The sequence below is a fragment of the Simochromis diagramma genome, unplaced genomic scaffold (assembly GCF_900408965.1).
Source record: "Simochromis diagramma unplaced genomic scaffold, fSimDia1.1 OVJJ01000186.1, whole genome shotgun sequence".
Classification (NCBI taxonomy): domain Eukaryota; kingdom Metazoa; phylum Chordata; class Actinopteri; order Cichliformes; family Cichlidae; genus Simochromis; species Simochromis diagramma.
In genome coordinates this window covers 301,904-317,104 of record NW_024387464.1, presented here as the reverse complement: position 1 = coordinate 317,104, position 15,201 = coordinate 301,904, and the positions used below count along the sequence as shown (strand labels likewise).

At 39.9% G+C, this 15,201-nt stretch overlaps 1 protein-coding gene across 1 annotated transcript; it reads right to left on the bottom strand.

Moving 5' to 3' along the window:
- Positions 1–9,742: 9,742 nt before the first annotated feature.
- Positions 9,743–13,923, bottom strand: LOC120723219 (carbonic anhydrase 4-like). Its single transcript, XM_040014566.1, has 9 exons — positions 13,758–13,923; positions 13,528–13,600; positions 12,608–12,634; positions 12,349–12,519; positions 11,356–11,504; positions 11,125–11,220; positions 10,863–10,941; positions 10,568–10,731; positions 9,743–10,453 (listed from the first exon to the last, which is right to left on the bottom strand). The coding sequence occupies exons 2-9, from the start codon at positions 13,598–13,600 to the stop codon at positions 10,262–10,264; spliced, it is 951 nt and encodes a 316-aa protein (XP_039870500.1). The 5' UTR covers positions 13,758–13,923; the 3' UTR covers positions 9,743–10,261.
- Positions 13,924–15,201: the final 1,278 nt, after the last annotated feature.

The following is a 15,201-nucleotide window of genomic DNA, read 5'->3' as shown; positions in this document are numbered from 1 at the left end:
CCTCGGGGCCTGGAATTGCCCACCCCTGCTCTAGCAGATCATTACATGAAGGAACCTTTTAAATACAAGTGCGCTAATGCTCACAGGTGTACACACGGGTGCTCACCTTTTTGGCTCCTATCTCAAAGCATACTGTGCGCTGTTGATCTTACAGTAATGTTTAATATTTAGTATTTACTGTTATATTCCCATAGATCATCGTGATGATGTTTATTATATTGCTCTTTTTTTCTGCTTGTTTTCTCTTTTTTCTTTCTCAACAGGTGATCCAGGTGATTGATATATGTATTTTTTGTCTGCTTATTTTGTTGGTTTTTGTTTTTTGCCCTTTATCATCGTTCCTCTTCCCCGCTGTTTTTCTTTCCCTCTTTCTTTCTCCCCTTTCTTTTCCCCAGTCAAGTCTGTCCCGTATTTAGCAAGTGAAAATAAAATAAAATAAAATAAACAATAAAAGGTGAATCAAATAGACCATTATGGCAATCTGGGATGGTCCATTTAGTAAAGTAAATCCGTTGGGCATCTTTCTTCGCCTTTAGACAATAATTCTGATGGCAAAAGAGCCAAACGGGACAGGCAAAAATAAATAAATAAATAAATAAAGCAATGTTCTGGACTGCCATAATATGAATTCTAACAGTTATCAAAAAGGGCTGTCAGATGTGTACCAACCCAGACTTCTGCACAACACAATTAATGGTCCCAACCCCATTATTACGGCAAGAAATTCCACAAATGAACACCTGATTCACTAACTGGTGACTACATCAATGAAGCTCACTGAGAAAAGGCCAAGGGTTTGCAGCGCTCACAACAATGCAAAAGGTAGCTACTTTGAGAAATCTAAAATATAATACATTGAGAGTTATTTATCAAAATTTTCTTTACTATATAATTCAATATATCTTGCTTGATATATTGGATGTCTTCAATATGTATCTACAATGTAGAAAGTAGTAGAAATAAAGACAAATCATTAAATGAGAAAGTCTGTCCAAACTTTTGACTAGTAGTGTAAGATCTTGTAGTGTCACCATCTCATAAAATAAGCCACTTATGGGTGGTCAAAGGAGCTTGCAAAGAAAAGCGTCTGGACTTCTTTAAGTTACTTGAAGACATTTCACCTCTCATCCGAGAAGCTTCTTCAGTTCTAAGGTCAAATGGTGGAGAGTCCCAGATATAAGCCTAGTGGGAGTATCCCCCCACAGAGGGACAAAAGGACCCCCTGATGATCCTCTAATCGCCTGAGCCAAGGTGTGAAAATGGGTGTGGGTCCCAATCAGCCAGAGTTTCGGGTGAGTTCATTGTGAAACCTGGCCCCACCTTATCATGCGAATTCCTGAGGTCAGATGGCCCAGGATGTGAGTGGGTGTTAAGGCGTCTGGTGAGGGAACTCAAAACTGGATTATAGATGGCAGAGAGTTGGTGTCGTAAACCACCGCCTCTGTTCAAAGATGGTCGCTCACAGTGGACATAGATGGCTTCTTTCACTCCTCTTTCAAACCATCTGTCCTCTCTGTCCAAAATGTGAACATTGGCATCCTCGAAAGAGTGTCCTTTATCCTTAAGATGCAGATGGACTGCTGAGTCTTGTCCTGTGGAGGTGGCTCTTCTGTGTTGTGCCATGCGCTTGTGAAGTGGCTGTTTGGTCTGTCCAATGTAGAGGTCTGGGTATTCCTCGCTGCACTGTACAGCATACACCACATTGTTAAGTCTGTGTTTTGGCGTTTTGTCTTTCGGGTGAACCAGTTTTTGTCTGAGCGTGTTGCTGGGTCTGAAATGCACCGGGATGTCATGCTTGGAGAAAACTCTCCTGAGTTTTTCTGATACACCGGCTATATATATATATATATATATATATACACCCTCTCCCACCCTATGGGAGATGCCCCCAAGGGTGGTGGAGAATGACCGAGCTAAAATCCTGTGGGACTTCCAGATACAGACGGACAAAATGGTGGTGGCTAACCAACCGGACATAGTGGTGGTAGACAAACAGAAGAAGACGGCCGTAGTGATCGATGTAGCGGTTCCGAATGACAGCAATATCAGGAAGAAGGAACATGAGAAGCTGGAGAAATACCAAGGGCTCAGAGAAGAGCTCGAGAGGATGTGGAGGGTGAAGGTAACAGTGGTCCCCATGGTAATCGGAGCACTAGGTGCGGTGACTCCCAAGCTAGGCGAGTGGCTTCAGCAGATCCCGGGAACAACATCGGAGATCTCTGTCCAGAAGAGCGCAGTCCTGGGAACAGCTAAGATACTGCGCAGGACCCTCAAGCTCCCAGGCCTCTGGTAGAGGACCCGAGCTTGAAGGATAAACCGCCCGCAGGGGCGTGCTGGGTGTTTTTTTGTTTTGTTTTTTATATATGTGTATGTATATGCATGTATGTAGTGAGCAATCAGAACAATCAGATCTGGAATTTGGGAAATTAAACTTTTTTGTGTGTTCTTTACCAATTTAAATGCAAACCTGTGTTTCCTTTCCATTTATGTTCATTGCTGTCATTGTGTCACAAAGGTTTTATGTTTAAATTTGATATTTGAATATTCTTAAGACTGAGGTTTGTTAATATGACTTCGATGTGTTACTAAGATTCCCAACTTTGCAGATTGAGCATCACAGTAAATGTTTTAGTGGTTACTGATCCGTTTAAGCTTTATTAGGAAAACCTCTCCCTAATTGTAGTGACCTACTTATCTAAATGCCATCAAATACCAGTGTTAAAAAACTATTTTGGTAACTTGCTTTTTAATATTTTGTTTACATATAAATAAGATAACCTTTATTAGTCCCACGCGTGGGACATTTTTTGGGTTAGAATGACAATGCCATGGTCCTGGGTCATTTTGACCCAGCGTTCTTAGTTTTCCTGTCGTTTTGTATTTTGTTCTTTATGTTCCCAGGATTGTTTGGTTTGGTTTCTTTGGATTCTCCCTGTGTCCGTGCTTATATTGTGGTGTTTGTTCTGGTACCGTGTTCCCACTCCTTGTGTTCTGTGTTCTCCTCATCCCCTCATGTATTCCTTCATGTTCTCTGCCTCTCTCTCTGCCTCTCTCTGTGTTATGTTTAAGGTCTGTGTGTTGGTGTCAGTGTTTTCAGTTTCGTGTCCTCTCCGTGCTATCATAAGTAATTGTCCTCAGCTGTGTTCCCCGTGTGTTCCCACTTCCCTCATTACCTTCTGTGTATTTATGTCAGAGTATCCCTTTGTTCCATGTTGCGTCGTCCCTCTTGCTGTGTGGATCTCCCTGTGTGCCTCTCTGTAAAGTGTAGTTTATATTTTCCCTAGTGTAGTTTAGTTTTGTATTCGTGCCAGCCAATAAAGCTGTTATTTTGAGTTAATCCCTTCAGTCCAGCGCCTGGATTTTGGGTCCAACTCCTGCCTGCCACACAGCGCTTCTTGACAGCCGACCTTTGCCAGCACCATCTTACCCTTCCGACTATACATACATTACACAACATCACATGAGGAAGACAGGTCAGAGAGGTATAACAATGGAAAATGCACAACATGAGGAAAGACGAGGAGAAATAATAACTCCCCCCAGACTGAGCTCCAACAGGGAGATCAGTTTGAGAAGAGAAAAAAAAAACACCTGAGCACATAGCACATGTGTTTGGTTAGTGCTTGTTTTGGGTAGTGTGAACAAACTGCTTCTAATTTTACAGTTTGTCTAATGTCTGTCACTAGTCACCAGGTCTCTCAATTCCCGTTGTTCTTCTTCAAGATGTTATCCATATAGCAGGGCCATGAACGTCTCCTGGATCTCATCCATATTGCGTTTAAAAACACAGAGTACTCACAGCTTTGCCCATTGTCTATCATGTCGGCCAGCCTTGTGGGATTTTGAACAGCTGTAGCCGCTTCTTGTTCATCAGGTCCGAGCCAGCTTCAATCAGCCAGAACTCTGTTATCGTGGTTCCAAATTGGTAGATGTTGTTCAATGTCTTCCATCGAGAGTGTTGCCAGACACACGTCGCAACCGACCATTGAGTATCCAGCAGCAAACGTTTCCGCAGGAAAATCAGGCTCTCCCATTCCCCGGGGGTTGTCAGTTTTGTTAAGGGACCAGTTGATAAAATCCATACAACTAAATTACATTATGTTTTATAATCGTTGAACTTGAGATTTCTGGTACAACACTTAACATAAACACTTTATACATATATGATTCAAAATAATTAATTAACACTTCCTGTAATGCAGTTAAAATCAGCCCAACTTTAATTTTCAAATATAAAAATGTATATTTGCCAACACACTGGACACCCTTCTGCTGAACAATGACAAGTATATTGCCACAAATGCAGCTGGTGTTATTTAATAACACTTTAAACATGATCAAATTTCAGATTTATATTTATTTTTTAAACGATTTAAACTTTAAAAACCTTAAAATGAAACAAGTCTGAAATTTAATTATTCTGAAACTAGGTTTAGGCTCCTCAAACTTTGTATTGCAAGTTACATTACTGATATAACCAATATAAAATGTATTTATTTTTCAGCCACAAGTACAGTCTCTAGCTGTCACGGTCTGGGGGGCAGACCGTGGGGGGTGTTGGAGAAAGGACCCAAACGCTGGACTTAGAGGAATGAACAGTGGGTTTATTTACAGTGAGGTAAATGTACACCACACAATATTTCTCCAAAGTGCTCCCTCGACTCCCGTGACGTGTCTTCTCCCAAGTGCTGGTATCCCGTGCTCTCTGCCCCTGTGCCTTCACACACCCCGTGTGTCTTGCAGTCGTGTGTTCCGCTTTCCTCCTGAGGAAAAACAGACACAGCCGTTATGGCACCAACTCCGGCAGGCATACACTTAACAACACTAGAGACACTGACGTGGAGTCTAACTCAACGATCCTGCGCCGGAGGACGCTCCATCGCTCTGTTAAGTAGCTCCCCCGACGATCCTGATCAAAAGCAGATGTGTGGGAAGCTAGGCGTGACCAGCAGCTGGCAGGGCCACACCCATCAAGCCTGCAGGTGGCTGTCCTTCATCCTCCAGCCACACACACACACACACACACACACGTGTACACACACCAGCATGGAACACAAGAGCACAGTGCAGCAAACATACATCCAATACACTAATAACAATAAAGGTCCACACTGTTCACGAACCCCGACTCCCCGGAACCGGGTCCATGACACTAGCTCAATCAACAAAGTTGTTTAACAATCAAACACAGATGCTTGTTACATTGTAACATTTGTAATGGTGTTTTGTTTCTCCGTCCTGGCATTACTGCCTAAATGGCTGTCATGGATTTAGGTGATACAAATGCAATGATGAAAGTCTTTAACATTGTTGTAATTTCCCTTAAGTACAGTGGAAGTGGATGTGGGTTTGAGATGCAATGACTGTGAACCTGCATTTGGCCATCTTCACTGATAACACCATCTGAGATGGAGAGCTCATCTGTCCTGGTGTCCTGCAAGGAAACAATCATATTCTTTAGAAAATTAAGTGATATTTCCATAAAAAAATGTTTCTGGATCTGCTGTAGAACAGATCTTAAGTTTGACAATCTGCATTATTACACTATTACCAAAGAAATACTGTAACTTTGATATAAACAATTATGCCATCCATACACCCATCAATTTTCTTACACTTATCTGCAAGGAAGCTGGCAGCCTAAATAAAGAATCCCCTCCCTCTCCCCTCCTCCAGTGAAATTCCAGCAGGTCCTGGTTCTGCTCCGGGGCCTTTCATGTTAGACTTCACCCAACAGACGCACAGGAATCATTCTTGTCAGATGTCTGTACCACCACAACAGTCCATTTGTCGATAGCTTGTTCCCCTCTTTGCTCACTCGTGAACAACAGCCTGACATACATAAAGTCCTCCACTTGAGGCAGCAACTCATCCCTGATGTAGATTGGGCACTTCATTCTTTTCCGGCTGAGGACCATGAACACAGAGTTGATGATTAATATTCCCACCGCTCCATACTCAGCTGTGAACTGCTCCAGAGATAGCCGGATCCGCCACCTGATGGTTATCCAAGCCAAACAGGACCCCTCGTCAGCTTGATGGTAATTACGACCACGACAGGCATCAACCACCTTGTGGCCACTGCTCCTTGCAGCAGCAACCAGCTATGGAAGTGCAGAACTACCTAGCCTCCCTCAGAATGCTGTGAAACTGGGAGTTGATGATCTGCTGAACTGGGGTCTCTGTCAGGCATCCTCAGTGCACCCTCACTATACAATTGGGCTTGCCAGGTCTGTCCAGCATGCTCCTTCACCACCTGATCAAACTGACCTGTGAGTTTTGATCAGTTGACAGCTCAGCCCCTGTCTTCACTGAGTGTAAATAACATACAGCTGCAGATAGCCAAGCTGTGCATTGAGATGAGTATCTTTCAACCTCCTGCACTCACTCCCCACTGGAGAGATGACATTCAGTGTCCCACTTGTGAGTCTTGATAACCCTGACCACCATCCAACACACATTAATGTCGTGAAAGCTTATTTTTAAAAAGGGCTACGCAAAAATCGCCACTAAATTTTATTTCTGGTGATCTGCTGAATAATTTGGGCACAAAAAATAATTTTGCTGTTCAAAAACAGCGGATATGGGATATGATCTTTCAAAAACTTCAGACCAAACTGTTGTTGTTTGTATTTACTTACACAGCATGTCTCGCAGAATGTACTGGAGCAGCAACAGCATAGGGCAGTCATATCTCAAGTCCAAAAACAGAAGAAAGGGAAAGATCAGTAAAGCCAGCACACAAATAAAGCGAGAAGTTAAGGTCTAAAGTATGATTAAAGTTTAGCATGATTAACATAAATGACACTAAAGATTACTAATATTTTGGCAAATCAAAATACTTACCACTTAGTTGATGTCTTTCTTTCCAAAAGCTCCTTTTCTAGACATGTAAGAGTTTTATGTATTTTGGGTGCTGGTCTGAGCATCAAACAAACTAAAAAAGCAAGTAGAGGGAGAAAAAAAACAGAAAATTGTTTATTAGCTGATTTGATCCTTTGATTTGAACTTATAACATAGAAAGTCAATATACTTGTCATACAACCAAATTACACTAACACATATAGTACTTATTAATAAAATTAGCGATTTAAAATCCACCACTATGTCTAAATGGTTTTCTAAATGTGTGGTATTGCGACATTTTTATTTCTGTATTTGGCATTACAATTTCTAATAAGCACTGACCACATAAAGCATGTGGCATTGTTTATCATAGACTACCCCAAAATGTTTCTGATTCTGATTGTGGATATAGAATTTAACTTGTTTATTTAGAAGCACAAGCTAAATTACTTTTTTCCCCATCTTTAAAACCAACCAAGATGTTCAACATTTAGCAGGCCCATAATCTGGTTCATAGATGTGATAAATTTGGCTTTCACAACAAGACTTGTATCTGAATATAATTTTAAACCAAACAAAAACTATTAAGACTACTAATTTACGAAAAGTTAGTAGACTTACTACTAAGTTAGTAGTAGACTAGAAAAGTTTGGGTTACAAAACCTTTGCTGGCAAATGGTATGGAGTGTAATATATTTTAGATCACTTTAATAGTTAATTGCACTACTGAGCACTCAGAATAAAAGAGAATAGACAGTTATAGATTCACATGAGATGAGAGTTGTTTGTGTAGGGAGTGAAAATTAGGACAAGGTCAAATAACAGTAAATTCTCACAGACTGTTGCTGAGGGATCACCTATTCCTAACTATTTAAAACTACCAGAATGAAATCACTGTAGCACCTGTTTGACACTCCTTTACACAAGTCTTCACTTAGCAATCAGTATGGAGGCCTTCGAAGGTGCCACGTCTGCGTTGTTCTTTACCATCATGAATGGAGGAACTGAGAAGGCAGGTGAGAGTCGGAGTAAGAGAAGGGGGTCCGAGGAAGACGAGTGCTCAGTAGTATTTGATAAACTGGAAATGGAAAGCTCACATGTAAGTTCTCGTGTTTTTAAATCAGATATTGGATCTGTACATGTGACATTATATTTTTCTTTAAATTGTGAAACTTGCTGCAAATACAACTGAGGTAAACTAACAGTCTTATTTAGAAACTGCATAAAAAAACCTTTGCAGGTTGGTGCAGGACAAACAGGTTAGCCTGCTGTACTGTGATGGTTTAAAGTAAAGAACAGTGTGTGACTGGCGCACAGCAGCTGTGATTTGATGATCAGAGTAAGGTTACATGTGTAGCAGAGATTCATATAAATTTTAACTAATGATGCTTAAATCCATTTACTGAATTCTACCCTCACACCAGTTTTACAAAATCAAAAAGACAGCATAAACAGTGTACTGCCAGACATTTACTGTACATAAATTCACTGAGCATTGGAAGCCTGCGTCTGAGTCCAACTTTTTAGGTCACCTTATCAGGTTGTGTGAAACTACTCTGCAGGTCAGTGCAGGATAAACAGGTTAGTTTGCTGTACTGCGATGGATTTAACCTCCTAAGACCCGAACTCTTCCACGGCAATCATTTTTAATTTCTCTTTGATATTTGGGCTGATTGGGACCTGATGAATGTAAAAACAAAGAATTACCAGATTTTTTTTTTTTTACCTAATTTTTGTTTCTAAGAAAAATGAGAGCCATATATGAGGATATTTTTTTAAATTTTCAATAGAACAGTAGCAGTATAATGTCCTCGTAAGTGGATATCAGGCCCTTGTAGAGCAAAATTAAGTATTTTGGTCTAAATAACCCAAAATGTGATGTCCACATGTGTGGATGCCAGGTCCTAAGAGGTTAAAGTAAAGAACAGTGTGTGGGACTGCTATCAGTGGCTGTATTGCTCATGGTCATTCAGGTTACATAAAGGGTAGCAGAGATTTGTATAAATTTAGCTGACGCTAGTAGCCTGATTAGATCCAGTGACTGAATTCAACCTTTGTATCAACTTTCTAGAGTCTAGAAATGCATACAGTCAGTGTGGGCAATGGAAATCAGCCAGGACAACTCATGAAAAGTGTGCAGTTGAGGTGGTACAATTTAGTTCTGTAAATCCACAAAGGTCAGCTGATCAAAGCATGTACATCAGGAAAATCTACTGTAGTGCTCAATAGAAATTATTGTGAGTTGTGATTCTTTTACCCACACTGAGCCACTACAACTGATTTTAGAGTTCCCCCACCTGCTGAATCCACTTTAACCTCTAAATGTACCAATTTTTCTGCTTAGATTCAAAGACATCCTCTACAATGTAGGCAACAGAAAATAGAGTATTTTTATTTCCCTTTTTATCTCTTCAGATCTGAGCTGGGCACAATTAGAATAAAAAACGGTTAGACTAAAGTTATTTTATAATTGTGTTAATATAGGACACAAAAACAGAAACATCCCCCAAAGAGCTTTTTAATTACTTTGAGTACATTTCGGAGCCTGTACATTTTTTTTACTTCTACTTGATTCAAGAAGTTGAAACAGTACTTCAACTTTTGCTGAAATACTTTTTAACAGTTGTATTTGTACTTCTACTTAAGTACAGAATGTCCCTACTTGGCGGCTTCACAAGTTTTGAACCAACAGAGAATAAAACTGGGGACTTTTGTGTTTTCAGAACTAGAATAGCAAGCTCTCAAAGGCTCAGATGGCTTCCACTAATTAAGGGTAGCAAATGCAGAGCTTATGAAAGAGCTATGTATCATTTTAAAAGTCCCAGAAACCTCCAAGAATTTAAAAAAGACAGTAAAACTCAAGAAAGAGTGATAAACAATTTTAATTGTCATTTAATAAGATCAGGAAGGTCACAGTTTTCTTCATTTCATGCAATACAGTACAGTATTAAGGAAATAAACAATATGCATCCCTGATAAATAATTTTGTTCATCTAAGAAAGTAACACACAAAGCCTTCATAACATGAACTTCATAAATGAGTCATCAGGTTTTCATTTTCCATTTTGTGGTTTTAGCTACCAGTGCACTTTAAATGCATTAGTAGCTGCACTGATGGAGGCAAAATGAAAACTTGTGCATGTCATTGCTTAAAGTAAACTAGACTGATATGTAACAACAGGCAAGTTCTTTGTAGCAGGTAGCCATAATCAAGAAATAGCAGAAATAACATGGGAGCAGAGGAAGCCTTCACCTTCATAAATTACTTTTCACACTTTTTATGATTATGTCAAACATAAAGAGCTACATTAGAAATCAGCGAAGCTCAGTTTTAATTAAATGGGGAAAGAATGCATGTGCTGAAGTGAGGCAACAGGTTGATCAGCAAAGTTGCTGATGATGTCCTCTTTCTATTTTAGCTCCAACTCGAGCCCAGTGTAAGGCTGAGGAGCAGCAGACCCAGGGAGAAGCAGGTTGTGGAGGCAGAACTGTTGCTCCTCTGAGTCCAGACTATTCTATCTCTTTGGTTTTGTACACTTCTGTAGACGTTTGTCATGAGTGGTGACATGCTGTCGTTGAAGTGCAGTGTGGTGCTGAAGAGGTCAATCTGGTAGTGAGACATTTTTTTGTTTCCAGTTAGCTCCATGAACCACTAACAGTGTTTATGTGCTTGCAGCAATGATAATTAGGAGACACAAGGAAGAAATGAAATAACACCTACCAGATCTTTGCTGACTTTAATTGGTTCCTTAAAAACGGTCCAGACCACCGCCTCATTACAAGCTGGGGTTGTCAAGGATCCGAGGTAGCGGTAATACTTAGTGCGATTCACACCAACAAGCAGGTCATCCAAGGAAAACCCGGCAGCAATGGAAACGTTCTGGCCTGAGGACAGAAACAACATGAAGGAACTATAAATTACAGAATTTAGAGGCAGAAACAGGAGAGGAGGTTGTTGTTTTTTTCTTTTTGGTGTGTGTGTGTGTGTGGGGGGGGGGTGTTACCAAAAATGTTACCTTTTTGTGTGATGTTGGCCAAGTAAGAGGTCAAATTGCGCCAGCTTTGTGGCTGGCCAGTTGAGTTACCTGGCATTACCTGCAAAAAAAGTTTATTTTACATTGTCATACCCATCTAAGATGTGTAAACAGAATACCAACAACCCCCCACCACCACCCCAAACACACACACACACAGGCACACACAACAATGACAATGCAGTTATTTTAAAACAGAATAACACAGCAGGCATTGCATCATCTCGTGCGCTGCTTCTCTCACCTCAATGAAGAAACCAAGAGCTGCGAGTCCGGTGGAGTCTTTGACGGCTAGACTTGTATTCCCATTGTAGGATGACTTGCTGTTCACAATATGCAGCTGGGAAAATTCATAAATTCATAAAGATCATACAGATGTTTGTTTGTTTGTTTATTTTATTTATTTATTTATTTATTTTTACAATTTAACATGTACAAGATAAAAGTACAAAATAAACGTTAAATAAATCTGTACCTCCATAGGATATCGCTTTCCATCTACTGTGTGCTCTGAGCCGGGCACAGAGGAGCCATTACCCCAGTGCAAGTGAAACTGGAGGCTGTCATATTGCTCGGACAGGTCCCCTCCTGAAATCTTAACTCCTGTGTCAAGGGTCACTTTGACTGGAAGAAGGAGGAAAAACAAAAACATGGTGAAGTTACACTGTCAATGGAAAATTGTATTTAGTAGTCAGTATAATCTTTTAGTGATATAAGTTTGCATATGGTAGAATGCTGCATGTAATCATTTGTGTGTAGAAGTATATAGTTGGTGACATATTGAAAGAATGTCTCATCCTAGGAGGTCTGTAACATTCTAGGGTTCACCCCCACGTCCTGGGAGCATGAGAGAGGTCGCACCTTGTTTTATTGTTTTATTGTTTTAACATAGCTATGTCTGTTTTAGTCTAAGTGCCTTTTTGTCTAGATGAACTGCTGGACTTCTTCACTGTGTTATCTAGGGTGAACCATCTAGGGTGAGGGGGAGATTACCCTCTTCCTGACCAAGGATGTACCTTTTGTGCTTTCATGTTATATGACCCTTTGATCAGCAGGACACACACACACACACACACACACACACACACACACACACACACACACACACACACACACACACACACACACACACACAAACGCTCACTGAAGTATAAATAAAGACCGGGGCAGTTTCTTAGCGTGAGTCTCAGTTTGGAGGCTGCCCTTGCTAGCAAGAAGTTCTGTGTGTTTCTCTTCTCTGAGTCTTTACTGAAGAAGTGTTTTAGAATATTTTCCCTAACATACACCTAACCTGAAAGAAGTAAGAGGAAATGTACAGGTCCAAGGCAGTTTAATTGTAGAGAAGAGGGGGGCGCTGAAATCCAAGTAAGACATGTTGTCTTTTTTTTCTTTTTCAAAGTATTATTACTATTATTATTATCTAAAAAACACGAGATGACACTTTTGTAGCCTTACACCCGGTGTTTACCTGTGTCGCCAGTATTTTCTATGGATGTCATTGCAGAGGTGTTGTCATACTTTACAAAAGTGAATACAGTCAGGTTGTTGTTCGGTGTGGCTGATGCTGAGACGATGTCAATGGGTGACTGTCGGCTGCCGTTGCAATAGTGGGGGGAATTTGTTGGCCAGGTTGTGTCATCTATAAGCAGAAAGGGCACATAAAGTCACCGGAGAGCGGTCACCCAGTGGGCAACATGGAATAGATAATGGAGATATTGGGTACTTACTGCAGGATGGGAGGTGATAACACCAGGCTGGATGAAAAAAAGATGGGGTTAAAACAGGACATTCAGATTCCCTTATGTAGACAAAAAGCTTTTAAGTGATGTGAGTACAAGAAAACAATTATTAGAATACAATGTGTTAATTTTCTTAGATGAGAGCGTCCAGCAGTAGATCAGATGAATAGGAAAGGATTTGTCTGTGTGTTTCAGTTTGGCTTAGCTGTAGGCCTGAGAGTGTGTGTAATTGTTTAGAGAGAAAGGAATTTATGGACACTGGGTTCTGCTGTCATAAAAGGAGACAGGAAGCTGCAGTTGGGGGTTGCTGATGCTTGTACCTTTAATAGAAACTCATAATTGTTATAACTTAGAAGTAGGTTTGCAGGAGACTCTCCACATGATCTGTAAATGTAAGACAACAAGAGGCCACTGGCCCAGTGGATGCAGAGTGGGAGTCTCAGTGTTTGTAATATGTTAACTCTTGTTTTCTATGTTGTGTAGAGGAATTTAGTGTAGCTTGGGTGAGGAGATTACTTTTATGTCCCCCAGGAAGTCACGTATACAGACACACACACATCTACATGCACACTCACTCATGTGCACTCACATAGACACACGGGTACGCGCACACACAGGCACTCACGTGTTCGTGCATACACACAGACACAGAGTTTGCAGAACACCATGGGGGTTTTATGATAGGGTCCCTTCTACAAAACTGTGTTTCACAGACAAAGGAGTGAAGATCTGCAGAGGGACACCTGGCCTTGCACATCTTCCCTTCTAGAAGATGCATGCTTAAATGAAGATGAATAAAGATGAATAAAGGTTTTGCGAAATGACTACTGAGTTCCGGTGCCGTCTCTGGATGCCTGAGGAATAAAAAGAACCGTGGTGAAACTGATTTCACAACAGTGAATACACACCTATAGATTCCGATATGCAGTGAGCGGTGGGTAGGACGCACACAGCAAACGCAACAACTTTAAACCACTCCATCTGAAAACAGCAAAAAGCCACATTGTTTAGAATCGCACATATTTAAAAAATAATAATACATTAAATTAAATTAAAATAATTTGAAAAAATGTAAAACACAGAAATAAATGAATGAATTTATTAATTAACATGTTGCTGTATGGAATGACAAATTTACCTATATAAAAACTTTCACCATTCAATTCTAAAAATTAACTAATGCTAAAATTTCAAATGCTGCAGTTAATAGAGAAAAGAATGCAACAAATGCAGGTTTCTAACTGTAGCCTAATTCTTGCTTCTGTCCACTTCACCTGAGCAGCACAGTGTCTTACCTTTGATGCACCTGTGCCTCCGTTCAGCCTGTTTTCAGATGCAGCTCACCTCACCCTCCCTCTTTTTATTCCCTCAGTGCATCCTGCAGCTGGCTGGACACCGCCTCCATGTGACATGTGAGTTGGTCTTTATCTCTCCGCAATAATTTCGCGGAAGTACAACGGAGTATTTATTTATTCATACATTCTTATATAGTTCTATATTGTGTATTGTGTATTTTGTTGTACAGTTATTTTATTTTCAACTTTAATTTATATATTTTATCTTATTCTTTCTCAGTTAAATTTACCCTTCATTCTAATTTGTGTTGTACAGTTATTTCCTTTTTAACCTTAATTTATATTTTATTCCTTCCTAGTAAAATTTACCCTTTTTAATTTTTCATATTTATTTCCTATCTTATTCATAGCCTTTTCCTTTTTTTTGTTTTCTTTAGGCCACAAGCAGTTTTCCAAGCATTTCACTGCATATCGTACTGTGTATGACTGTGTACGTGACAAATAAAATTTTAATTTGAATTTGAGTATTAATGCGACATTAAGAAAAAAAATAGATTATCGATCATTTTGAGAATAAAGTCAAAATTTCGAGTTTAAAGTCGTAATTCTAGATTACACTCGTTATTTCAAGACAAAGCGGAATCGCACTTCAGAATCGGTTTGCGTAACAAGAAAAGAAATACTTTTTCTTTTGGCACATTCACAAAGTGTAGGTGTCATTATAAAAAGGTGAAAATAAGAAGAAAACTGCACCTTGGGCAGACGGAAAAAACACAACTTTGGACAGAAAGGTTACGTAAAGGTTATTACAGCCTCGTGCAATAAATATGATGCATGTTTTATAACAAGACGGCTGATAAATTTAATCCAAACAAGGCATCTTGGAAAGGGTACAGCAAACTTTTTCTTCAAAATAGTTTCGACTTCAATCTCAAAATGATCAAAATGATAGTTTTTCTTAATGTGGCCTTAATACTGCGTCCTGATGATTAATGATCTCACTTTTTTCATTTATTGTTTTACACAAGCAGGAACTGTTTGGGGTTTTTTTTGTTTTTGTTTTGTTTTTTTGCCTGTCCCGTTTGGCTCTTTTGCCATCAGAATTATTGTCTAAAGGCAAAGAAAGATGTCCAACGGATTTACTTTACCAAATTGACCATCCCAGCCTTGCCGTAATGGTCCGTTTGATTCACCTTTTATTGTTTATTTTATTTTCACTTACGGAATACGGGACAGACTTGACTGGGGGAAAGAAGGGGAGAAAGAAAGAGGGAAAGAGAAACAGCT

Excerpts from the sequence above, each read along its gene's own strand:
- LOC120723219 (XM_040014566.1), bottom strand. The coding sequence starts at position 13,600 with ATGGAGTGGTTTAAAGTTGTTGCGTTTGCTGTGTGCGTCCTACCCACC. Across the intron at positions 11,505-12,348 it reads AGAAAATACTGGCGACACAG|TCAAAGTGACCCTTGACACA; the intron begins GTAAACACCGGG and ends TCCTTCTTCCAG. Across the intron at positions 10,732-10,862 it reads GGCCAACATCACACAAAAAG|GCCAGAACGTTTCCATTGCT; the intron begins GTAACATTTTTG and ends TTCTGTCCTCAG.